Genomic DNA, 25131 nt, shown 5'->3' with positions numbered 1-25131 from the left:
CCTGTGAGACTGTGAATAGTTGTTCCCCCTTTTTCCCAGTAGTAGAATCTTTTTCACAATTTCTTCTGAACATTAGGACCTTAAAAACATATTTCATAATTCCAGTTGGTTGCAGACATTTAAAATTTAAATATTTATGCATTCCTTTAGTGAAATGCTGCTGAAAGTTGGCCTATAAATATATTTCCTTGTAGAATTTAAACATTAATTACCATTTCATCAGGAGAAAGCAGAGTTAAGATCAGGCTTCCAAAGATGAAAACGCTGAGTTCAAAGCTTGGTTTCATGACTTATTATATGTACAGACTTGCTAAGCCTCAATGTCTTTATCTGTAAGATGGGGATAATCACCACTCCTTATAATACTAAAATTATTTCTTTAATTATATATAGACATAATCTTTACTAAAAATGGGTGACTTCAACTTATAGAAAGAAAAAAAATTAGACATTTGTTTATTTAGTTCTTTATTCAAATTTGATCTGAAAATATAATAAATTTCCTTTTTTTGCACCCAGTGCGTTCGATTTATTCTAGTTTTCAGATGTTTTTTATATGCCCTTCATTTAAAGCTAGGTATTTGCTAAAAGTGCTTTGGAAAGCTTACGTTTAATTTTGTCTTGTGTGATTCTTCGCAGTCATCTAGTAAGTGCTTCCTGCTGTTACAGGAAGGAGACTCAGATTCTCATAGATTATACTGTTCCCCAAGACTAAAGTTAGGTAACTGGATGAAGGCTTGATTTATTTAGTGATAGATTTTCAAAATCACTGCTCAGAAAGAAGCAGTGAAGATTGAGGATAGTTAAAATTCCTTTATTAATCAGTCTACGTGAAGATAAAATGAAGTCTGCAAGCATGGAAGCTGTCATAAACTACTAGGGTTATGTTGGAAGCTCTTTGGAGCCAACTTAAATTGACTCCCACTGGCCAAAATACGAACAATTTGAGCATCAAAAAGGATAACTGCAGTGGATTGAAGCACATTAAATATCTTTAGACCTATGAGCTCATAATGGTACTGAAGAGTCATTGCTAGAGTTTGTGCTACGTACCACATTGTATCACTCAGATGCTACATCACCAGAAGCCTACAGATGGCGTGCAGATCAGAAGCTTCCAAATATACTCAGTGCTCCACACTTGTAGGCTGAAAACCATAGAGATAGCATAGTTTCAGGCTCTGCATAATAGTAACTTCTCAAAAAATATACTTTGCCACATCTGGAAGTTGTAGATTTCAGCTTCAATTTTATTTATACTATTTCCAGACAGTTCTGATGTGGTAAACTGACAAGATAATTATGATACTTTGATGTCTCCAAACTGTTATTGGGTGGAAGGGTGATGATTGGCTCCTTTTTTTTTTTTTTTTAATATTTTCTTGGCCGTGTCGTGCGGCATGTGGGATCCTAGTTCCCTGACCAGGGATTGAACCTGTACCCCCTGCATTGGAAGTGCAGGGTCCCAACCATTGGACCGCCAGGGAATTCCCAATGATTGGCTCCTTAAAATTTTGAGATTATGTATTTTTTGTGTAAGTCAAAGATGATATCATTATTGAAGAACTTTATTTTAATGGTGTAGCCATTGAAAACTTCCTTTCATATATTTAAATTTTTAAAATACATATGTTTAAAAATTAAGTCCTAAATAACACTTTAAAACCATGCATAAAAATATTAAAAATCCTTACACCAAAAAGATTTTTTTGTGTTTGGTGGATATGTGGTTTTGTAATGGGCTAAAAAATGGATAAAAGTACAACGTTTACAGAGACATTCATGTTACTGTGATCCTAAGTATCTTTGTAACTATAAATTCTATTCTAACAACATTGAGTTTGGACCAGTATGAGATTTTAGAATGGATGTCTTAAAAGGAATGAAGAAGTAATGTTTTTCAAGTTGTCATCCAAGATTGTTTTGTGTTTGTAACATAGTAAATTCATCTTAATAATTTATCTAAAATTCTGTGAGTGGACTTGAGTTGCTCACCCTTTGAATAGCTATGTTTAAGTTTAAAGTGATTGTGTCCTTCATAATTACACAACTGATCATTTAGAAAGGAAGGAAATAATGTATTAGGTATCTTTTTGGCTTTCTGAAGTGAAGGCACTGCACAAAGCTGTTACATTAACCTTCTACCAAGCCCTTTCTTGCAGAGACACACGGAATACTGATGACATTCAAGGGGATAGGATGTAAATTCTACCAGGACTCCTACTGCTACACAGTTGAGGGGGAAAAGGTTATCCTTAACTTGAAGCATTTAAGTCATTTGTGATGAATTTTCCATCAGGCAGAAGAAAAGGAATGATTAACAAAGATCACACCCCTGGGATAAATATGAGGTTATAGCTAACTTCTTATTTCCCTCAGGGGTGTAATTAAACAGACTTTTACGATTAAGGGTTTTAGGCATTGAAAAATGTTTACTGGCAAAAAATAAGAGCTCCAGTTAGAGACATGATCAATCAGAGACAGCTTACTGACTTTATTAAAGCTGTGGATTTGTTGTGAACTGTTTTTTAGCATTTGTTTGACTCAGGGCATATCAATTGAAAAAAGAATGTTGAAAAAAAACAGCCAGTAATATGTTTCTAAAAGGTCCAAATCCTAAATAATTTTAATTAGGCAAATTTTCATAAAGGGGTACATAGGATATTGCTGACACACTTTAGGTATTCATACTTACGTTTGGTTTTAGCTTGGGAATTTTAACAGAAAAAGAATAAAGAGTTTGAGCTTCTAATCTTGGCTTTACTAATAATTGGCCTTAAGTTGCTAAAACTAGCCCCCATCGCCGCCCCATCTTTTAAATATGAAAATGAAACTGGATACTGACTAGGGAGGTCTGAGGCCCTTCTAGTTTTAAAATGATCTGATTCTCTATTTTTAAGGAATATAAGTTGACACAATTTTGTTTAATTCAATAAACATTCAGTAAGTATTTTTTGAGAACTCAGTCCATTGAAAGAATTCCACCAAGTCACAAGAAATGCAAAGAAATGATGTATTCCCAGCTCTTGGGAAACTCCAAGTTGGGATTATGTAGGAGGGAGGGGTATGAGAAGCACAGCCTGTGAACAGACAACTCCAATAGATTGTATTAAGTTCTACGATAGATTTCTCTAGAAACCCAAAAGACACCAACCCTGACCCTCCCAATCTAGATTAGATTTCCCTGTTATACTATCTGATATGCTTTTTTTTCATAGTATTTGCCATACTTTGTAATTATGTTTCCATATGATTATTTCCTTAAATTCATCTCCCCTTCTAGACTAAAAGGTCCCTGAGAACTGAAAATGGCCATGTTACCGTTCACCATGGCATGCCCTGGACCTTAGCATGCAGCCTGGCATGGTTGGCATTTCATAATTACCTGCTAACTGCAGGAATGAGAGCTCAGTTGGTGGTGAGGTCAAGCAGAGTCCAAGGAAAGCTTGCTAAGGAAGCATTTAGTTTCGGTTTCAAATATGCAGTAGTCATTTAGACCAAATTGGAAGTCACCCCAGGTAGGACGGCCTGTGCCTCAATGTGAGTGCCCAGGGTGAGGATGCAGGGGTAAGAGAGTAGACTGACAGCGGGCCTTGTGCCTTAATGCTCAAGATACTTGATGTCTCTAAACCAGGGAGCTTTCACGAGAAGTCTGTGAATCCATGTGCACAATGTGGATACAGACTAATAAACGTGTGAGTATGCTGCCATCATTCTACAAACATGCAGGTTCTGTTGTGATTAGTAACATCCAAACTCATTTAAAAGCATTAATGAATTTGTAGTGGGTTTTTATCTTGTGTAATTTCTCACCAAGTGAAACTAATATTACATTATTTTATAAAGGTCTGTGAAATTTTTTTTGCTTTAAAAAGGGTCATCTACTTTACTGTAGATTTGGCGAGCCAGTAAAGCATTTTGAAAACAGAGAATTTACAGAGTCATTTCTCCCTGGTGTCAGTAGGAGGGTAGCTTCAAGAGGGAGAACTTGAAATCAGCCCTTCTCACTGTGCCCAGGTAAGGATGATTTCACCTTCGATAGTGGCAGAACCAGTGATTCCAAGTGCTGTTTTCCAAGCAATAGCCTAAAAAAGCAAACACCCAAGTTGATTCTTCTTACCAGTATGGTGAAGGCCAAATTTAATATGACATACATATACGCCTGCATGAATATTCATGTGAATATTTAATCTTTAACAGATATTAAAGCAGCTTTGTTTGTCTTTTACTTTTTTATTTTTCCCTTACATTATTGTCTTTGTCTTCATCTTGCATTCTATCTTTTTTTTTTTTCCCTTTATCCTTTTCAACTTGTGACCCTTCGGTTTGAAATTAAATTTGTGCTGTAAGTTGACTCCCTGAATCTTTTCTTCACAAGCTTTCTTTGTATTTTCTAGAAGAAAAAAAGATTAACCCAGGGTTTCCAAAATAAAAGCAAAGCTTGTGATTAAAACTGAATTAGAATCTTTATTCTCTATTATTTGCTAATAGTAAAATAAATAGCCCAGTCTTAAGGAAGATTTAAAATAAGTCCTGGAGCCTTTGTGAACTCTTGGATTTTAATTAAAGAAACACAGAATACCATCACTTTCTGTTTGTCAGTGGAAAAAATATGTATTTTTAAATTTTCCAAGCTTGGCCTGGCAGCACATGGAGTACATCTGTGGGCTTTCAGAATTTGGGGAACACAAATGGACTCAGATGTTTAGGCCCTTTGTCTTCACTGGTCTCAGCTCACCTCACCAACTGAGCATGGCACAATCCAAACACAGTTTCTGAAAACAGAGCAGCTCGAGTTCCTTCTCAAGCACTCTCCTGGGGACTGATAAAGTCAATCTCTGTTTATATAACGAAATCAGGGAGCAAGGGGTCTGCTGCAGTACTTTGTGGATGGGATTCCATTGGTGTTGTCTTTCAGGGAAAAGACTGGATTTAATAAGCTCTATTCTTACCCGCTTTCTTTGCAGGTACAGCCCACTCTAATGGATTATTTTGAACTATTTTTGTTTATGTAGTGCTAGAACCTCTCTTTAAGCTATTGGTTTTAGTAAAATCAATAGGTTTATTGTGGAAAAATGGGATACTGATAACAACTTTACCTGATAAAAGACTTAAATGTCTAGTTAATCTTTCTTTTTTTGTTCAGTGCTGTTGGTGTTCACTGTGTGTGTGTGTGTGTGTGTGTGTGTGTGTGTGTGTGTGTGTATTTAAATAATATTGTCTTTCCAGTGTTCTTACATTTTAATTTAACTTGAACTTTTAAAACAAACTCTGCTGGTTTATCCTCAAGTACTCATGAAATCCTTCCTATTTTTCAAAATATTTATAAGTATTCTTGAGAGTGAAATCTCATAAAGATCTTTGCTTCAGGACCAGAGTTCAAAGGAAAGTCCGTTTGGTTTTAATTTGAAAACTGTAAAAACAGAATACCCTCAAAATGGCAGGGTGAGAATTGGTAACTTCAATTTTATTGCAATCTGCCAAGCCCATCCCCAGATGTTTCCAGTTAAAAGCCGAGAATGCTAACTTGGGTGAATGTCATATGAAAGCATTTCTTTACTATTCTGATTTTTTTCTAAGAAAAATAACAGTCTCAAATCCTTTAACTTTAATGAAAGAAATAACTTCTCATCTGCATGTTTTTTAAACTCATACAAAGACAAATGTAATATTCAAAGAGATTTTTCTGTGTCATATGTAGTCCTGAATGCATTGGGGTTCACATATGTCTTTTCAAGGTCCCCCTTAAAAAAAAGCTTTTTGAAAGATAATAAAGCCCTTTAGAAACTAAAGTCATGTATTTCTGGATTTACTATAATCAAAAAGTGGACCTGTTAACATGGGGAATTTGTTTTAAAAGGGGTGTTTAGTAATTTCATTGCTTTCTTCAGGATTGTTACAGGGTATTTTTCATTATAATGTAAATAATAAGATTTTCTCTTATTTTTGATCAGTTGTGCATTCCATTGTAAGAAGTACTTCTATAAGAATCTAGATAGGATGAGATAAAAGAAACCAGAATATAATTTTAAAACCATGTGTTTCATAATATTTCTCCAGATAATGCCAGGTTACAGTAGGATCCATTCATGGACTTGAAAGTTACTTTGAACACATCATTCTGTAGTAAAAAGAAAGATACCTACTGGTAATAAATTTGAATTTATGGAAATTGGCATTTGTTCAGAGAGAAGATGGAGTTACTCTTTATGACTAAACTAATGTTAACATTTTGAATGTAAAGCAAAAAATACATTTATTTTTGAAGCTTCCCAAACCATAGACAAGGACCACATACTGTCTGTAGAGCTGAAACAGTTGTTTCTCATTTCATTTCCCGTTTGGCGAAGTTCTGACAGACATGTATTTGGGAACTCAGTGGGGAGACATGGTCTCTGCAGGTCTTGGGTCTGCCTACATTTGCTGTTGGTAAGTGCCTGAGTTTTCTTTCCAAACATGGTGCTACTCAGAATTTTAGACACACTGCAGAGGACTTCTGAGGAATCTCCAGAGAAAGCTAGTTGTTTTACCTTTGTGTTCTACCAACACCTTGCTTGTGGTCCTTGGTGCCCTTTTCAGAGTTGTGGCCCATGCCGGGCTTCTGTTGCAGCGTCTTGTGCTTCCTTAGCATCTTGTACCCACCAGCCTGCATTTACCACTGGCTGCGAAAGTCACTGGAGCACAACTGCCTCCCTTCCCCTAGCTGACGGTGGGTGCCTCCCTGGGCTCGTTTCATCTCATCATCCTCCATGCTGAGCGGAGTCCCTGTGCATATTGAACTGTTGTGATTGTTAAGATTTTTTGAAGTTATTTTGAAAATACTTTAAAGAATTGTGAATATTTTTTAATCTAGGTATAGAAAGAGAATGGAAATCAGGAACCTAGCTCTGAGTTCACCGCTACCATTTAATGATCTTATGTTTTATCTGTGCAATAGAAATAATGTCTATCTTCATTACCTTTTTACGTCATTATAAGATTTAACTTGGATGATATGCAAAATCATTATGAGGGCTGTGTTCTTTTTTTTTTTTTTTTTTTTGGGGGTGTGGGGCCCCCTCTTTTTTTTTCTCCCCCCTTTGGGGGGCACGGGCCCCGGCTGCAGGCTCAGTGACCATGGCTCACGGGCCCAGCCGCTCCGCGGCATGTGGGATCCTCCCGGACCGGGGCACGAACCTGCGTCCCCTGCATCGGCAGGCAGACTCCCAACCACTGCGCCACCAGGGAAGCCCGAGGGCTGTGTTCTTAACAAACACAGGAAGAACTCATTGTTATTGTCATTACCAACCAAAGTGATATGGCTGAACTCTTGAACAGAGGCCTTTTCCCAAGTCACATTTTCTCTTCCTTTTCTTAAAATGAAGCTTAATGTGAAAAGCTATACTTTTCTTTAAAGGAAAGTGTATGCCGGTGAAAGAAGGGAAGAAATATTTTCAGCTTTGGGGGGAAAAAAGCCAAATTGACTTGAACTAGTAGTTTCTAACCTTCTTGAGTATGAGAACTCCTTTTTAATTTCAGTAACTCTTATAGATTCTGTGATGATAATGTTCTTATACTTTTAATCCTTTCCCAAAGGTTGAGAACTAGTCTTAGTGAAAATATGGTGGAGGTGCATCATAAATACAAATTCGGCAAATGTTGACTGGTTCGTGTGTACCGTGTTAATGTGCAAAACAAGAGTGTGTTGAAGTAACATCTACTGTGTTTAGAGAGAGGAGGAGGAAAGGGACGGGCGGCGTGTACTGGATTCATTGTTCATCCAGCTGTTACTTGGAGCAGGTTTGGGGATATACATCAGGGAACAAATCAGACTGAAATCCCTGACGCGTCATTTTAGCTAGGAGTTTTCTATACATACAGTAAAGAAAGTTAACAAGGATGTTAGAAGTCCTATGGAAGAAAGACAGTAGAGGAGATAGGTGGATTTCATTGAGCAGGTGACAGCTGAGCAAAACCTTAAAGTAGATGACAAAATTAGCCACGGGAATATCCGTAAGACCAGAAGAGAGAACAGTCAGTGAGAAGCCGTGAGGTGGGAGCAGGCCTGAAGTGTTCCAGGACCAGCAGGAACCTGTGTGGAGCCTGTGTGGCCAAGGCGGAATGGTAGAGGAGGAAGATGGTAGAAGACAGGCTGGAAAGGTAACGAGCGCCACGTCGCTTAGGGCTCCCTAGGCTGTGACTTGGATTTGGCCTGTGCTCTGCCTTGAACAGGGAGGATGGGAATGCAGACGAATACTCCGTTTTAATGGATTGTCCGTAGATTTAGTGGTTGCTGGGGCTTTCAGGAAGAGGGAATGGCGAGCCACGGCTACTGCCAGTGGGTACAGGGTTTCGTTTTGGGATGATGAAAATGTTATGGAATTAGATAGTGGTCGTGATTACACAACCTTACAAATACCCTAAAAACTACACTTTGAAAGGGTAGATTTTATGGTATGTGAATTACGTATCAATAAAAATGTTGCAAAAAAATTGATTGTCAGGGCTTGATAGAACCTTTTCATTTTTTTTTTTTTTTTTTTTGTGGTACGCGGGCCTCTCACTGCTGTGGCCTCTCCCGTTGCGGAGCAACAGGCTCCGGACGCGCAGGCTCAGCGGCCATGGCTCACGGGACCAGCTGCTCCGCGGCATGTGGGATCTTCCTGGACCCGGGCACGAACCCGTGTCACCTGCATCGGCAGGCGGACTCTCAACCACTGCGCCACCAGGGAAGCCCACTGGAACCATTTTTTTGCTCTTCTTTCAACTAGTTAATACCGCCTTTGCCTTGGAAAATTTAGATTTCTAACTAGTTATACCTTAACTGAGGGAAAGTCTCCTCGTGTTGTTGGCTGTGTTTTCATTAGAAGTAAAGGGTGTTAATCTGTTTTAAAATATCTCTGCTGAAATTGTTAATGACTGTGAAATCAAATCTTTCTAGATACCCTTTTATATGCTCTTTGGCTACCTGTGTTCACTGTTATTCAGTAAGATATGACAGTGAGGTGTTTTTAACCTCTGGCTATCAAATGAATGTAATTTTTAGGCCAAAATTCTTATATTTTGCTAAACTAAGCTATTCTACATATAATTTATTTTGTGATTCTTTAGTAGTGTAGAAAATTAGATCAGCATGGTAAGATGTTCTTCAAATTATGGTCTAGAGCATGGAAGTGAAAAGAATGCCAATTCATTCCATTGACCAAAAACCAAAATTGTATGCTCTGCTCTTCCAGAAGAAGCAGTTATTTTTAATAGAAATGGATCAGGACATGTATTTAGCTAGGTTTTTTTCCCCCTAGTGTTTTAGACTTAACTTCTGCATTTCCTCAAATTTTAATCTGTGACAGCCTAGTAAAGTTGATTGAAATATTATGACTATATTTTAATTTTTTCTTCTTTTCCCCGTGGGGGAGGTGTAGTATAATTTGTGTTTTACAAGTAGTCTAAGTAGTCTGCTTTAAAGAAAATAAAATCATTGAATACTACAGTTGTACTCTGAGTAGAATATTCACTCTTGTATGGCAGCTCAAAATATAGAGGCACTTTGTTTTCCACTTCTAAAACAGTGCCAGTTTGTAAACAGCTCCAGAAGTTACAACAGGTGGTGAAGTTATAGATCACAGAGTTTGCTGAACTTACTTCTCTTTGAGGACTTTGACTTGGGTAGTTACACCTCACCAGAAGTGTTTAATTAATGATGAAACACATGCATTTCCTCCTCTACATTTAGACTTTTTAGAAGACAGCTTGTACCTTTTCCAGGCATCTTGTCTTGAACTACATTATCCTCTCCTGTGGCCTCCCCTCTTGAAATAGGTGTCCTTGCTTGGTAAAACTTCCCTCTGGTGCCGTCCTTGTTGAGTGGGCTTCTTGGGGACAGCGTGGGGGGAATCTAGAGTTCATCTTCTAACATGTAGATCAAATTGAAAGAAAGTTCTGAACAATTGTAAGATAAGCCCTGTCAGACCAATCACATTTTCAAAATTTTGAATACTTTAGAAATCTGTGGTAACTCAGATTTCTTCTTATTTACAAAAAGTCAGCACCCTAGGAGAGAACTAATCTGCTTTTACCTCATTGTTCCAACATGAATGAATGTACTTAGAGGTTGATTAAATATTTTTCCTTCTGACCATGGGAAAGTATGTCCAAATCCTTAAGTAATTACATTCTTAATACAGACCTTTCTCATTTCCTTAGCTGGAAAGGCAGGGCAGCTTTCAAGCCTCTGCATTTTTCATTTGTGTGATGGCAACTTTAAATTGAACTGCAAGTAGTTCGGTCACTTAACTCTCTACCAGCTAAGCTTAGAAAGCGTAACATTTCAAAGTGGTTTATTTCATAAAACTCCTTGCATTCTTTGATGGCTTGAGACAATATTTAAAGCACTGAAATAAGCCTGTACTGAGGAGAAAAATAATGTTTTAACCTAATCTAAAATTTGATTTTGGATGATCAGAAGTTAAAATGTGTACATGTATGGTTTTTCAGTGAGATAACCTGAGTATTTAAAGAGTTAACAGTAAAATATTAAGTAGTGCCTTAAAAGAACATTGTGAAAATTTAGGAACTTTGGACAGTTGTGCATGATCACACTTAATATATTCTTATGTGTGCTTTATCTTTCTCCAGGTCAGTCACTCCCAGTAGACTGTGAATTGTCTAGAGACGTGCATTTGTTCATCTTTTTCTCCCAGCACCTAGTGCCTGTCGCATAGTGAGGAGTCATTTAATGTTCATTGACTGAGTATTTTTTATTGTCAGCATCATTGTTAAATCCAGGCCCTGGATTCAGGTGGCTGCTAATGAATCAGAATGTCTGCATGGAATGTATCTGTTTTTATCTTAAGAGACTCATAGTTGATGGCTGATTTCCCCCCTCCTCCCCAAAATTTGGTCTGTGCATCTTAGCCAGTCAGCATTTAGTTCTATCTTAAATTAGAAAATGATGTCGTTTATAAGTTTTGGGTTTTATTTTGTTTTTTCTTGTTTTTTTTTTTAACTTAAGATGATATGTTTCCCTTTTACTAGACATTCTTGGGATTCTCTTCTTTTATATGCTGCCATCACAATAGACAAGATACACCATCCATTTTTATTAGTTTCCTTATTCATATTGGTAATCTTTTTGTATTAAATGCAGAATCATAGAATAATTAAGCAAGAAGAACCAGAAAATTCTGCAGATGAAGAGCAATAAGGGGGGTTTAGCTCTACCAGATATTATATTAAAATATAATATAAAGCTTTAATATTTAAACCTATATGGCACTGGTACATGATTACACAGACAGAAGAGTAACAGAATAAATAGAAAGTCCAGAAAGAGATCTAAATATATTTGGAAATTTAGTAAGTTATCAAAAAGACATTTTAAATTTTAAATCAGTGGGGAAAATGATAATTGTTTAAAAAATGATGTTGAAGCCACTTGGTAAACATCTGAAAGAAATTAGGTTGGATCCTTTTCTTCTACCTTACACCAGAATAAATTCCAGATGGAGCATAAATGTAAATGCAAAATTGTGAAACCATAAAAGTACTAGAAAAAAACCATGAAAATGTTTTTATAATCTTGGAGTGAAAGTGACCTTTTTAGTTATATTACAAAGCCCAGATGCCATTTTAAAAAATGATAAATTTGACCATTTACCAGATTTCTACATGGTAAAAGAGCATGGCACACACAGTCGAAAGACAGACAAACTAGGAAAGTACAACGTACTTTACAAACTAAGGGTTAATTTCCTTAATATATAAAGCATTTTCCAATTACCAGGACCATAAATCTAACAACAAAATGGGCCAACTTTATAGAAAAAAAAATGCAAATTTCTTTAAACATATGGAAAGATACATAGTGCAAATTAAAACCACAATGAAATGCCATTTCTCAGATTGGCAGAGATGGAAAGTTTTGATAGTACACTGTCGATAAGAATGTGGGCTAAGTAGCACTTGCATACATAACATTGCCGATGGAAATATAAAACGGCCCAACTTCAGTGGAAAACAGTTTTGTGCTATAAAACTTAAAACCCTTATACCCAGCAATTCCAGTCCAAGGAGTTTACCCTAGACATATGCACAAATGATGTGTATACAAGAATACTTATCACAAATGGTTATGCCATTTTAAACCAACACAAGTTCTAGATGGTCCAGATCCTTGCCAGAACGTGTTTATTCGTCTTCTAGATTTTAGCCATTCTAGTGGGTATTCAGTGGTATCCTGTTATAGTTTTAGGTTGCATTTCTGGTAACTGATGTTGGGTTTCTTAGGTATTCGTATATCTTTGGCAAAATTTTTAAGTCTTTTGCCTTCTAAAAAATTTGGATTGTTCTTACTATTGAGTTGTTAAATTCTTCATATGTTTTGGATACAAATATGTTGTCTAATACAACAGGTTTTCTTAATATTTTCCCCAGTCTTTGGCCTGCCTATTTATTTTCTTAGTAAGTTTTTGAAGACAGTGTAATTTTGATGAAGTCCAATTCGTCAATTTTTTCTTCTACGGTTAATGCTTTTTGTGTTCTAAGAACTCTTCGTATACTCCAGTGGCAGGAAGAGTTACTCCTTTTTTCCCCGAGAAGGTTTATTTCTTTAGCTGGTATATTTAGCTTCTGCCACTCCCATTAGATTCTCAAATTAGTCCATAACCAAGAAGGAAGAAAAAAAAGATTCGGAACCACTGCTTTAGACTGCTATCTAGTGTTCAGATTTGTTAATGTAGACAGCACCGCATCACACTGTCTCTTTTCCCAATAAAATACTTCCTGAATTAATGGAGAGAATGACATTGCTTGTGAGAAGGTAGATATCAGTGGAATAACTGGCTTTATTACACCTCCTAAGTAAATTATTAATTCATTTCTAAATAACCCCGTGCTTCGAATTTTAATATTAGATGAGTGTGTGGCCCACCTAGACCTGCCCCTTCTAGGTGACCTTTATTGCTCTAGGACAGTAAGGCATCAGCAATGCCGTGAACACTGCAGGAAGATCAGAGTCAGAGACCTGAGTTCTGGTCTTCATACTTTCATGCCTTCTGTCTCAGGCAGCAAGCACTCCCGTTTCATCTAGAATAAAGTCCAAAACATGATATCTGAAGCTGATCCCCAACCTACCTTTTCATTTCTGCAGTGCTCTGCTATTTCACGTTCCCCAGAGTTATCTTGTACTAGGCCCAACTCTGCATCTTTGTTTATGCTGTAGTCTTCGTCTAGATTGTTCTCATTCCTTTTCAGCCTGCCCCAGACTTAGCCAGTGAATCTGTTCCCGTTAAAACTCCATATCCTCCTTGAACTCTTCTGCCAACCTCTTGAAAGGAATTGATTTGTTTTCATGTGTTTTATGTACAGTCTCTCCATTAGCTTACAGATTTCTGAATGTTTTGAATGCTGGGAGGGTGTGGTGTTCATTTTAAACCTGAGTGATGCTTTACCAGTTGCTCACACATGGTAGGCTGGTTATAGAGCACCTTTCTGATATGAAGCCGTGTAACAGTGCTAAGCCCTTAAGCAGCAGTATTCGTTGTCATGGGGTTTGCACTAGATAGTGTTTTTCAATCTCTGAGTTTGTGACCCATTTGCTATTTATGAAAGCAATTTTGGTGTTAAATAGTCCAAGAGCATCATTTTAAAAAAATGAAGTAGAGTAGAAAAGAAAGGATTACATAACATGGGTAAGCATTCTATAGTAAAAGATTTGTTTCTAGTTTTATATTTGCATATAGGTTTACTAGGTTGTAATGCAAAATGTATTTCTTACCATGGGTTGTAGGTTAAAAAAATTGAAAACTAATGTTTAGATTTAACCTCTATGATGAATTTTGAATTTTAAAATTTAGAGAAATGTGGAATTTTAATTAACTGATATGTCTAAAAATTTTCACTAAGTGATTTCACATAATTTGCACTATCCTCTGTTAATTGGCTACCAAATTACCCTTAGGTGAATGATTTTTTTCTTCAGTATCTGTTGTATAGTCTTTGTTTTATATTTGGGGTACATGATGGGGTTATAAATACATAAATCATTTTTCCTAAAATAGAGTGTTTGAAGAAACTTTAGAGGATTATTATCACAGATATTTCCCTGAAATTTTTGTAATTTAAAATTTTTTTTCTTTCTTTACATTTATCAGTCTAGATTGCTCATGGAAGCATGTTGACCAGACAGTACTTTTTAGTACATTAGAATGGAAAGAATATTATCAGCTGAGCTTACAAATTTAAAAAATTTTGACTAAGGATAGTGAAATTCCTGTTTATTTCATATATAAATTATAATGCTGTCAAATGTGAAATTTCACTGTGTTATTAACTGGCACTTAAGAGACAACTTGAATTTGAAACTGGGTATTCTTAGCAATCAGCTTAGCAAGAATCATATGTTGAATATTTCTTCCAAAAGAAAGTAGAAACTCAGATCTTCCAAATGAGCACAGGCATCCCAAATGGTGATACATTTGTTTGAGAGCCTTTTGATCAAATGCACATTCTTGAGCTGGGAAAGCAGTTACTAATAGGGTTGTTTAGTATTTACAGTAAAGCTGTTTCTGGTTGACTTCATTTAACTTTGTGATTAAAACTTTTCCCGGAATTGTGGAGTCTAGTAACTAGGAAGTTACTGTGTTAGTAATGCCTGTGCCTTTTTTCTTCACTTCTCTTTAGGGTCAGTATAGACCGTCTGATTTGCTGTGTCCTGAGACATACGTTTGGGTACCCATTGAGCAGTGCCTGCCTTCACTTGAGAACTCCAAGTACTGCCGTTTCAACCAGGACCCAGAAGCAGGTATGTTTGGAGCAGAGCTTGGCCGGAAATCATTGGCTTTGTTTCAGAATCCGCTTGCTTGGTTGTGACCCTTAACAGGGTCTGGTAGCTTTTTATATATTGTGGAGTGTGCGTGAGTACCTGCGCACGGACATGCGTGTGTTTGTCGGATAGAAGGAGACGCTGCGTGTGCATACACACACAACACTCACGCACACAACACTCACAATCATGGTTTTGCAAATAAATGCTGAAGCCTCATGTGCTTGTGCTACTTACTGACACAGCTTCTTCCGTTTGGTTAGTTTTCGCATGCTTTGAGGGCTCACAGTGTTCTCCATTACTTTTACAACTATCACAGTGCATAAAAATTGTTCACTGGATCATTTAGCCAACGTAAAGAAGATAGAAGTATCGACCAATTGGACCAGATAAAGTTGTGGAATGGTTTCGCGAGGGCCAGCCGGCTGTGATGGGTTTTGTGATGATACTTCCTTGACTTCTTGCATCCCTGGTGCTTCTTCTTTTCTGTCCTTTCTTCTATCTCCTGCCCAGAATAGCCCCAGCCATATTTTATCTCTTATTATTCTCCTTTGGATACTGTGCACTGGTAGCAGGTACAGACACTAAAAGTATAGCCCTGGAGCCAGACTTCCTGCATTCAGACCCTGACTCCATCATCAGCTGGTAAACTGGGTCCCCTCCGGCAGTTTAATAATCTCTCTGGCCTCAGGTTCCTGGCCTTCAAAATAGAGATAATAATAAGACCTTTCATATTGAGCTATAATGAGGATTAAAATAAAACAAACACATTGAGAATAGCCCCCTCTTATCGTGGTGTTGGTGATTGTTCGGCAGGTAGGGGGCTGCATCCCATGTATGCCACAGGTTTCTTCTGCCTTTGCCTTTATGTGCCCTGATCCCTCTCTCCTAGGAAGCATGCAGATCTGTTGCCCTCCCTGTCATCTGAGTACCACTCACCGTTTATAGCAGTTCTCCTCTGCGCGGCCCTCCCCACCCTCACCGTGTTCGCTGTGGCTTTGCTCGTCAGGCACAAGTCATAATGCTCTCCTGCCCTGTGATCAGTTGCATTAAGTTGTACTGCATGTCTTCCCCCAGGCTGAAGTTCCTGGGTGTTTCCGTGGATGCTTTTTGACCTTTCTATCTTCACAGCCCACCAAAGGAGATGCCCAATGCATAAATTCTTAAGAACACAAACATTTTCCTACTAGCCACCTGTGGTTTAGGCTAACTTTAGGAAAAAGAAGGAGAGAGGAATGGAAAGGTCAGGGGAAAGGAAGAAAGTAAATGGACAAATCAAATAGGAAGACAAAGAGGACGAGGAAAGAAATGCAGTCATTTCTTCTGTTCTAAGATGTGCATTTTTTTTTTTCACAAATCAGGTTTTCTTTCATTAAAAAATTGGTTCATGTACCTTTGTATTTTGTTATCTCCTGGAAAGGCTGGTATGAAATCAAGAGTGGGCACTTCTTACACATGATGATACCTTAGAATCTGATGAAGAGTGGCCATAGGGGCCCATGTGCCAGGCACCTCGAGGTTAGCTCCAGGTTTTCTAGATATTTGGGTTTCGTAGAGCAGCCAAAGCTTTGCATTCCTGTACCTTAAATTACTGATCAGAGTTTCATTCTAAGTTCTACCTCATTAATTAAATAGACTTGTTGCTTAAAAACAAACGTATTGAATTTGTCAGTTAGTTTTGGAGTCAGGCTCAAAAGGCAATAGCATTTTAGAGGAAAGCATATACGGTTGACCCTTGAATAACTTGGGGGTTAGGCGCCAACCCTCCACCCAGTTGAAAATCCATGTATAGTCGACTTAGAGTTGGCCCTTTGTACCTGCAGCCTCAGATTCAACCAACCCTGGATCGTGTAGTGCTGTAGTATTTCCTATTGAAAAAATCCGAGTGTAAGTGGACTTAATGCAGTTCACCCGTGTTGTTCAAGGTCAACTGTACTTAACCACTCTATCCTCTCAAAAGAATTTTTCCCTTTATCTTTTCTCAAGGTCAGGTCAGAGCCAGTCCCTGTGGTGAAAATTGTTGAACATCTTAGTACATTGTTTGATGTTCACATGTAAAAATTTGTCTTTATAAGTTCCTTCCAACTGAATAATAATATGATCTCAAATTGGTTCCGACTCCCAAACTTACGACACAATTTCACCTTCCCTTTTTCCCTCTTGATCTATTTTCTTTAAAATAGATCTGCTTCTCTTCTTGCGTATACTTGGAGATTAAAACAGTCACAGGAAAAAAAAATAATAAAAGTCACAGGCTCTCCCTGTTTTATAAAGTTGAAAAGGTGACTGCATGATTTCCATGTACTAAATGGACATTCAAGTAAAGATTCATTCATGTTAATATATTTTGAATTCATTTTCCAAAGTAAGCGCTAATGAGCATTTCATGGCAAAGAAAATTTAGTCTCATACCTGCAGGTTTTGTCCAGGACTTACAACACCCTGGTGAGTGAGGAATATATAGCCTGTTTATTTCCTGTAATCTAAGTTCCATTTCTTATGACAGTAGCTTTAGCTCTTAATATTCATTGTTTAGGATTCACTTACAAAAGCCAGAGGAGTTAATTTCTTTGATAATAGTGCTTCCAAGAAAATGAAGGTCCTTTTCCATATGCTGAATCGTTGGAACTTCGAGGAGGACACCATACAGTTTTATCAGTATTGAATATCACAGTCCAGAAACTATTTGAAATCACACTTACATCCTGTGGTTTTAGGAAATTAAAATGCAGTTACATGCTGGAATGCATTGAGCATGCTGTGAAACATGGTCATTTGAGTTTCAAATGGCAATCTGTGAGAAACTGCTCTCTTCTCTGGGGCCAGTTTTACTCATACATGACCCAAACTCTGACTTAGAAAATACAGAGCTTAATATGGGCAATATTGTTAGTCGGCATGGTGCTTTTTTCACTAAATCTTGTTTCTCCTTTCAGCTGTTCAGTAGTTAAATTTCTCTGCAAAAGGCACAGCTGATCACCATGGGTGTCGGTAAAACAGACTTTGGTTACAAGGTGCATCAGTGGCCCTTGCAGGAAAAATTACATTTTCCCCCTGTCCTGAATTGCTGAGAACGTCTGGAAATCCTATTCTTCCCTGCCCTCAACCCATCCCCCGCAACCCCACATATTTTGGGGATTCGGGTTCTATGGTTATTTGCTCAGCTAAAAAGTCTGCCTCACAATAAAAACCTATTGTTTTTACTGCTGTACAGTACCATGGGGGGAGGGCTGGCAAACTAAAGTAATTCGGAAAATTTTAAAGAGATTCTTTTGTTCATAAATAGGTCTTTTGTTTTTCAATTCAGGACCTCTGCCTACTCTAAATAAAGGATTTCAAAAGTTCCTCAAATGATTTTTAAGTAAACGTGTGCTAGGTTGCTTTTTAAATTGATGGTTAGATATGTATAGATTTCAAAAATTCTGCATCACAGCTACATTGTACTTTTTTGGATTAAATTATTTTTAAAAATATTTACTGGAAACACTAGTAGAAAATTTGTTCAAATGCATAAAACCGCTACTAAGAAGGAAATGAAAATGATTCACATTCTCGTGGTACAGCAGTAAAATCATTGTTAATTTTTTTATGCTCTCCTGATCTTTTTTTCCTGTGCATATAGCTCTGTGAATTTTTTAAGAAACAAAACAAGAAATCATGCTTCACACTTTTGTTATCGTTCTTAATACTTTGTGTGGCTTCTTAGTTTTAGTAAAGTAAAAACTACTTGACCACTAATTTGGTCAGTCATTCAGCAAACAAATGCCACTACTTATGTGATAGTATCTAATACAGATATTTTACAAGCATAAGATTTACAAGAGTTTTACAAGGATAAACCGAATGTTTTGGAGTTGGTTTTATAGCCATGATAAACTATGATTTGATTTGACCCTTAATGTTGCACAATATTGTACTGCCAGCTAAAAATTGGCATTTGCCGTCTGCCTCTATAAGGATTAAGTCACAAACGTCTGTAGCTGCTGACCTTCCACACATCCTGAAAGGAGTTCAGGGTGGAGATCAGGAATGAGGCCCTCTGTGCTCTGGGGAAAACTGGCAGGACAGGGCTTCAGAGAGAGATTTTCAGGAGAAGGTTTTATGAGCCTATGTCTTGCACCTCCTCAGATCTAGAAAAGCACTAAGATCATGAACGGAGACATCTGCTCCTCGTGACCAGCAGCGGCCTTCTGCTGAGACGTGCGCTTGACTGCACGCACCCCCTTCACCAAAATCCTATGTAACACTGACCTTCCCCCCACCCCTTCGGAGCAGTTCCTCAGAGCTCTCTGAGAGGCTGTCTCCCGGGCTGTAGTCCTCATTTTGCCCCAGATAAAACTTCACTCACAACTCTCACGTTGTGCCTTTTTTTTCAGTCGACAGTACTATTTTTGTTGGTAGTAAAATCCTTTTGGTTCCAGTTTTACAAAATATTAAAACTTCGTTAAGCATACGGTATTTCCCAAGCGCCATTCTGTGTTTTCCCCTATGTTACCTCAGTTTATCCTCAGAACATAATTGAATGCTTCATCATTGACCCCTCAGATATTATTTATTGCAAAAATAATAGCTAATAATGGCTTTTAATCATAAATGTAAACTAATTTTAATTTAAATATTGCTCTATAATATTTTTATGGATACTTTTAGTATTTCAGAGGAGATAATTAGAATAAGCTTTATTTCTATTTCTACTTATAGAAGTATACATTTTACCACAGATTAGTCTAGATTTCACTCTCTCTTTTCTGTACATACCTTGAAATATTTGCAAGTAATTTCTTAATTTGTCTATAATATAACTAAGTCATAAATTATTAAGGTATTGAATTTTAATTTACTATTAAAAAAACAGCACCTAATTTTGGTTTAGTGCTTTATGTACTTAGCCCAGGTTAGAGAATTTCTAGGACACCTAAAATCTTGCCAGCAGCTGCCGAAAATCTAAACTAGTGTAAGATGGTTTTTCCTAGTTTGGTCCCCATCCCTCAAAACTCCGAGCCTCCGAACTGTGTTATTTTATGTTGTTTCATTTGCCTCTTTTCTTCTCTCTTTATTCCGTCCTTCTTTTTTGCTGGCATGGTTCCCTGGCATTTTTTCTATACTTCTGCAGTTTCTGTCATACATGCCCACAGAAAAACCAAGTCCCACTCTGACTGTGCCTTTGTGTGTGAAATAACCAGGTTCAGAAAGAGCTCTGGCCTATATTGGCTTGCTTGGTTTCTCCAAGCCTGGTAGCACGTCCCTCAAGAAAGGATGTACGTCAGCTATAATATCATCTTAATCACTGGGAAACAGTGCCTGATGAGAAAGCAAATTTACCGAAACTCCCTAAGGCCCCTAAAAATGTGCTGCAGTGATAACTTACAGTTAAGTGGACAGTGGCCTTCTGAATTATTTTAGATGTAGAATTAAGTTGTTGTTCTTTTAATTCTTCTCGGGGTAAAAATTGTTTCAAGTCTAGATTTGAGGTTGACCTACGCATTTGAAGTTGCGAAATGAATAATGTTGATTGTTGGATACTTAATAAACGTAAATTCTTTGTTGCCAGTAAAGATGGTGCTATTGGATATAGCCAGCTGGAGATAGAATAAACATGTAGCCTACTGCGTGTCATAAAGAAACCAGGCATCAAACCAAGAAAATATCTTTGGAAACTTGGCTCTTATATTTGGTGAATCGGAAGAATGTGGGGTTTTTTTTTAAGATTTTTTTTAAATAAATTTATTTATTTATTTATTGCTGCGTTGGGTCTTTGTTGCGGTGCATGGGGTTCTCGTTGTGGTGGCTTTTCTTGTGTTGTGCAGAGCACAGGCTCTAGGCCTGTGGACTCAGTAGTTGTGGCTCGCAGTCTCTAGAGCACAGGGGTCAGTAGTTGTGGCGCACGGGCTTAGTTGCTCCGCAGCATGTGAGATCTTCCCGGACCAGGGCTTGAACCTGTGTCCCCTGCATTGGCAGGCAGATTCTTAACCACTGCGCCACCAGGGAAGCCCTGAAGAATGTGTTTTGATATGGAAAATGTAGAAAGTTACAGTCTCCTAATTTTTTCAATTTACCCCCATCCACTTAAAAATACCACTTTATTATATTATTACTATATTTTCCCACTCACCTACTTTTCAAAGATATACTTTTTTAATCCAAATGTTATAGTGTAGTGCTAATATGACTCCTGGTTTAAAAATCAGAAGCTAGATTTCCCTAGTTTGCATGGTCTTTTAATGAGGACACTACGGAGCAAGACAAGAAGTCCTTCCTACAGTGTTTATGCGTAAGAGTGAAGCAGTGTAATGTTTTAATATTTGCGTTTTCTATTAAGAAATGTGAAGCCAAGACTCATTAAGGTAAACTTCAACAGTTGTAAATGACTGTTGTCATTTTTAAAGGGTGTTTTAAAAAAGCCAGTCTTACAGAGAAATTTTTAAAATACTGTTTTACAGATCTTTACCAGCCAGTCTTTGCGCAATAACGCATGTATGTGTGAGCAGTAAGCCAGAGGCAGACTGAAATACCACTGAAAAGTTTTGAAAAGCAGACTGAAGATTTCCATTTAACTATTCAAGAAATATTTCTCTGATCTTTCTTTTTGCTTATGAAATAGAAACAATTTTTTAAGTAATTCCTTTTACAGTCATTCACCCAGTTTTCAATGTAATTAATCCTATAATAAATAATAAAAATGATTCCAGCATCACGATAGCAGGCTCAGAATTATCGTGATGCTTCAAAACATGTCTATAAATGCTAGTTCTGCCTGGTTCTAACGTGTGACATCTTGCTGTGCTACTTTCTTTGTTTCAGTGAAAACTGACATTTCTGATGTCACGAAGGGGTTGTCCAAAATATCAGTTAAAGGATAAAAGTAAAGCCCACACCTGCTGTTTAAGTGCTGGATGAACTGTGATACTCTGTTGAATATGAGACATCATCAATTTTAAGTTCTTTATTTTAGGTACCACTAAGAAAAAATGTTGCCAAGTAGACTATGACTCCCTAAGTTGTAAGATACATTTGGGTTTCAGAAACGTCAACCACGTAAAAATGTGAATCTTAACATAGAGGAAGCGGGCTTCTGTCTGTGCCCTGTAATAGCTGGCAAGGCTGTGCAGTGTTGAGGAGACTTGCTTTTATGTGTTAGAGAGCTTTGTGGCATCTCAGTTCTAGGCCTTAAATATGTTATAGGTGGAGTGTGCACTTAACGTATCAGAGTTGGAAGACATTGATTTCAAATGCTTTTATATGCAAATCAGATTACTGTCACTGATGATAGTAATAGAGTTCTTTGAATACTCTGATCCAGGTAGTTTAGAAAATTTGGTGAAGACATGTAACTACTTTACAAGGATATTTTATTGTAATAAAAGTGAAACCTTTCTACTACCCCAAATCATCAAAATTCTATAAGCATTGTCCATCTCCATACATTCTGGATTAAAACAAATTAAAAAAAATTTTTTAAACTTTGTCTGATGTTGGAAGGCAGCAGTAAAAGTAGAGAATTTAAAAACTGCTTAGCCAATAAATTTAGTGATCTCTGACAATTGGTGGAATGCTTAAAGATTAAATAAGTAAAGAAGGGGCAAAAGATGATATCCCAGGATGTCATCAAGCTTGTCATCAGCCCTAAAATAATTTGCAGTTGACTGAACATTTTCCTACCTTGTGAATTATCAGTAAATATTCTGTATTTTGGAGTCTGCATCACTTGATATTCAATACAGTGCCTATTACCTATTGGAGAAACTGACCCAAAGACAAATGTAACAACCTGAAGGTTTCCAAAATCATTCACACCCAACTTCAGTGTAAGAATGGAGCCTCTGCATCTGCTTGCAAGGTATTTTTAAACTGTTTAGATTCTGTTTTGTGGATGTTAATATTCATTCTCTCTGCAGAAAAATAAGCAAGCTGTAACATGAAGGTATGAAAAAGTCTTTTTATTTTATGAGTGGTCTTTTATGTGATGCTGGCAAAGTGTTTTTAATATAAACATGGAAACTTGGGTAGAATTCCTGTTCATGTAAGAAATGTATTTTCCTAGCTGCCGTTCATTTGAAATAGACATCATAGGGGAGACTTGACTTGTTCATGCTTCTGTGGAGTGTTCACTAATAATAAAATGAAATTTGTCTGTAAATAGGAAGGACAGTGTTTACAGTAGGGGAAGAATTAAGTTACCTGCTTTACTAACCCCTAGCAAAATAAGAAAGCAAGAATAAAAATCTGAGCACTTCTAATGCTAAAGAGACTGTCTTAGCCTGGTTTCTTTCTGGAAGCAGATCCTGAAACATGGGGTTGCATTCAGATGATTTATTTGAGAAATTGTCTTGGGGAACAGGAGTGGGGGACTGGGGAGAGTGAACTAGGGGAGGGGGAAAAGAATAGAAGGATGTGTTATTGTGTGAGCTGCCACTTTAAGGACTGGATTTCAGTCCTTTTGAGAGACCTTCTGGTGTGTGTCTCAGAGTTGGCCACCCAAGGGACCAAAGGAAGAAGTACTTGTCCACTGGCTTCCTCTCCACTGGCCAGTGGTTGTCTCATTGGGTGTTAACGCCACTGCACTTTCACTTTGTATCTGTACATTTGCAGAGCAGACTCCTATGGGCACTGCAGGCTGTTGCCTCTGAAAGGCAGGAAGCAAGAGAGACAGACCTTGCCAATCTGTCCTGATAGAACTGTACTTCATAGTTGTAGCATGAGTTGGAAGTGAGGCCAAGGGGATATAAGAGGCAATCCCAAGAGGTTTCTAATATAGGAAAGGTATAGAATGAGGTGGCATGTCCCTGATGTCAGTTGACCATGTCAGTTGCATTAGGGCAGATAGAGTAAGGACCGCAAACGTGAGAAAGTAGTGGACTCTTTTAAAAAAGACAAAAGCTAGCTTAATTTTAAATAGAGGAGCCAACGCAAGAATTAGAAACCTAAATTCGAAGTCATAAATTCGTTCATTCAACAAGTATTAAGCCAGGCATTGTGCTTTATGATGGGATGTAAATTACTCATCCTGGCCCTCAGGGAATTTAGCAAAGGACACTCTGACAACTTCAGTAAAATGTGATAAGTAGCATATTCGGGGTAATAGAAGACGCAATTAATTCACACAGGAGGGTCCTCAACCCAGATTTGGACAGGGCATGGGAGGGCAGGGAACACTTGTTGGATGAAGTGATCTAAGTTAGAATTTAAAGGGACAGAATTCAAGAGCTCTAGGCAGAGAAGACTTATTCAGAAGGTCTGGGGAGCAGAGAGCACTGCTAGAGTTTAGACTGGGCCTGGGCTCGGAGCGGGGAGATGTAGCTGGCCAATGCAGGACTTTGTAAATCATTGTGTGGAGTTCAGCTTTTTCTTCCGAAAGCACTGGAAGGCCATGAAAGGGTTTTAAGCGCTGAGTGACATCAGCAGTTTGTCATTTCTACTCCACATGTGGAGAACGAATGGGACTTAGTTAAGACTGGAGGTAGGAAGACCAATTAGGAGGGTTTTGCGTACAGTTCTCTAAGCAGAAGGTGATGGTGGCCTGGACTAGGTTGGGAACAATTGGGAACAGAGAGGGAGTGAAAGGATAGTAAAGCTATTCCGGAGGTGGGGTCCACAGGACTGGCTGGTTAATTGTGTATGGCGATGGGGGAGAGAGAGTTGTCAAGAGAGTTTTATGGGTTCTGACAGGAACTGAGTTAATGCTGACTTCATTTCTGAAATGAGGAACGTGGAAGAGGAGCAGATTTTTTGGAGAAGGAAAAGAATAGTAAGTTCTGCTTTGGACCTGTTGACTTAAAGGTGTTAGAAGACATCCAATAGAGGTGTTGGGAGGCGCCACTGTCCCTCTTCCTCACTGTTGCTATCAGAAGATTAAAAATTTTTTTAAATAAATTTATTTATTATTTTTAAAATTTATTTATTTTTGGCAGCATTGGGTCTTCGTTGCTGGGCATGGGCTTTCTCTGGTTGCAGTGCGTGGGCTTCTCATTGCGGTGGCTTCTCTTGTTGTGGAGCACAGGCTCTAGGCGCGCGGGCTCCAGTAGTTGTGGTGCGCGGGATCAGTAGTTGCGGCTCATGGGGTCTAGAGCACAGGCTCAGTAGTTGTGGCGCATGGGCTAATTTGCTCTGCGGCATGTGGGATCTTCCCGGACCAGGGACCCGTGTCCCCTGCATTGGCAAGTGGATCCTTAACCACTGCACCACCATGGAAGTCCCCAGAAGATTAAAATTTCAGTTTTAGTTTTAGGTGAAGCCAAGTAGTTTCAGATAGTGAACTCTCCACTCTAGGCCACTGCTAGAAATGCACTTTACATTGTGACATAATACACATTTCCTGGAATACCTGTGTACAC

General features: G+C 38.0%; 1 protein-coding gene across 10 annotated transcripts in view; it reads left to right on the top strand.

Moving 5' to 3' along the window:
* ATE1 (arginyltransferase 1) overlaps positions 1-25131 on the top strand; it is a 177591-nt gene that overhangs the window by 104268 nt on the left and 48192 nt on the right. For 9 of the 10 annotated variants that reach the window (XR_003433947.1, XM_027112809.1, XM_027112812.1 and 6 more), the window contains one exon: positions 14659-14779. Coding sequence is in view for 9 of the 10 variants with exons in the window: in XM_027112809.1 (XP_026968610.1) it covers positions 14659-14779 (121 nt within the window). In the remaining variant the exon portion in view is untranslated. Of the gene's footprint in view, positions 1-14658; positions 14780-15692; positions 19962-25131 lie in introns of those variants that run through there. The other variant, XM_027112805.1, reaches the window with a different exon arrangement.

The sequence above is a fragment of the Aethalodelphis obliquidens genome, unplaced genomic scaffold, assembly GCF_003676395.1.
Source record: "Aethalodelphis obliquidens isolate GAN/ISIS:26980383/991018 unplaced genomic scaffold, ASM367639v1 scaffold11, whole genome shotgun sequence".
NCBI classification, from domain to species: Eukaryota; Metazoa; Chordata; class Mammalia; order Artiodactyla; family Delphinidae; genus Aethalodelphis; species Aethalodelphis obliquidens.
This window is presented reverse-complemented; position numbering and strand designations above follow the sequence as displayed.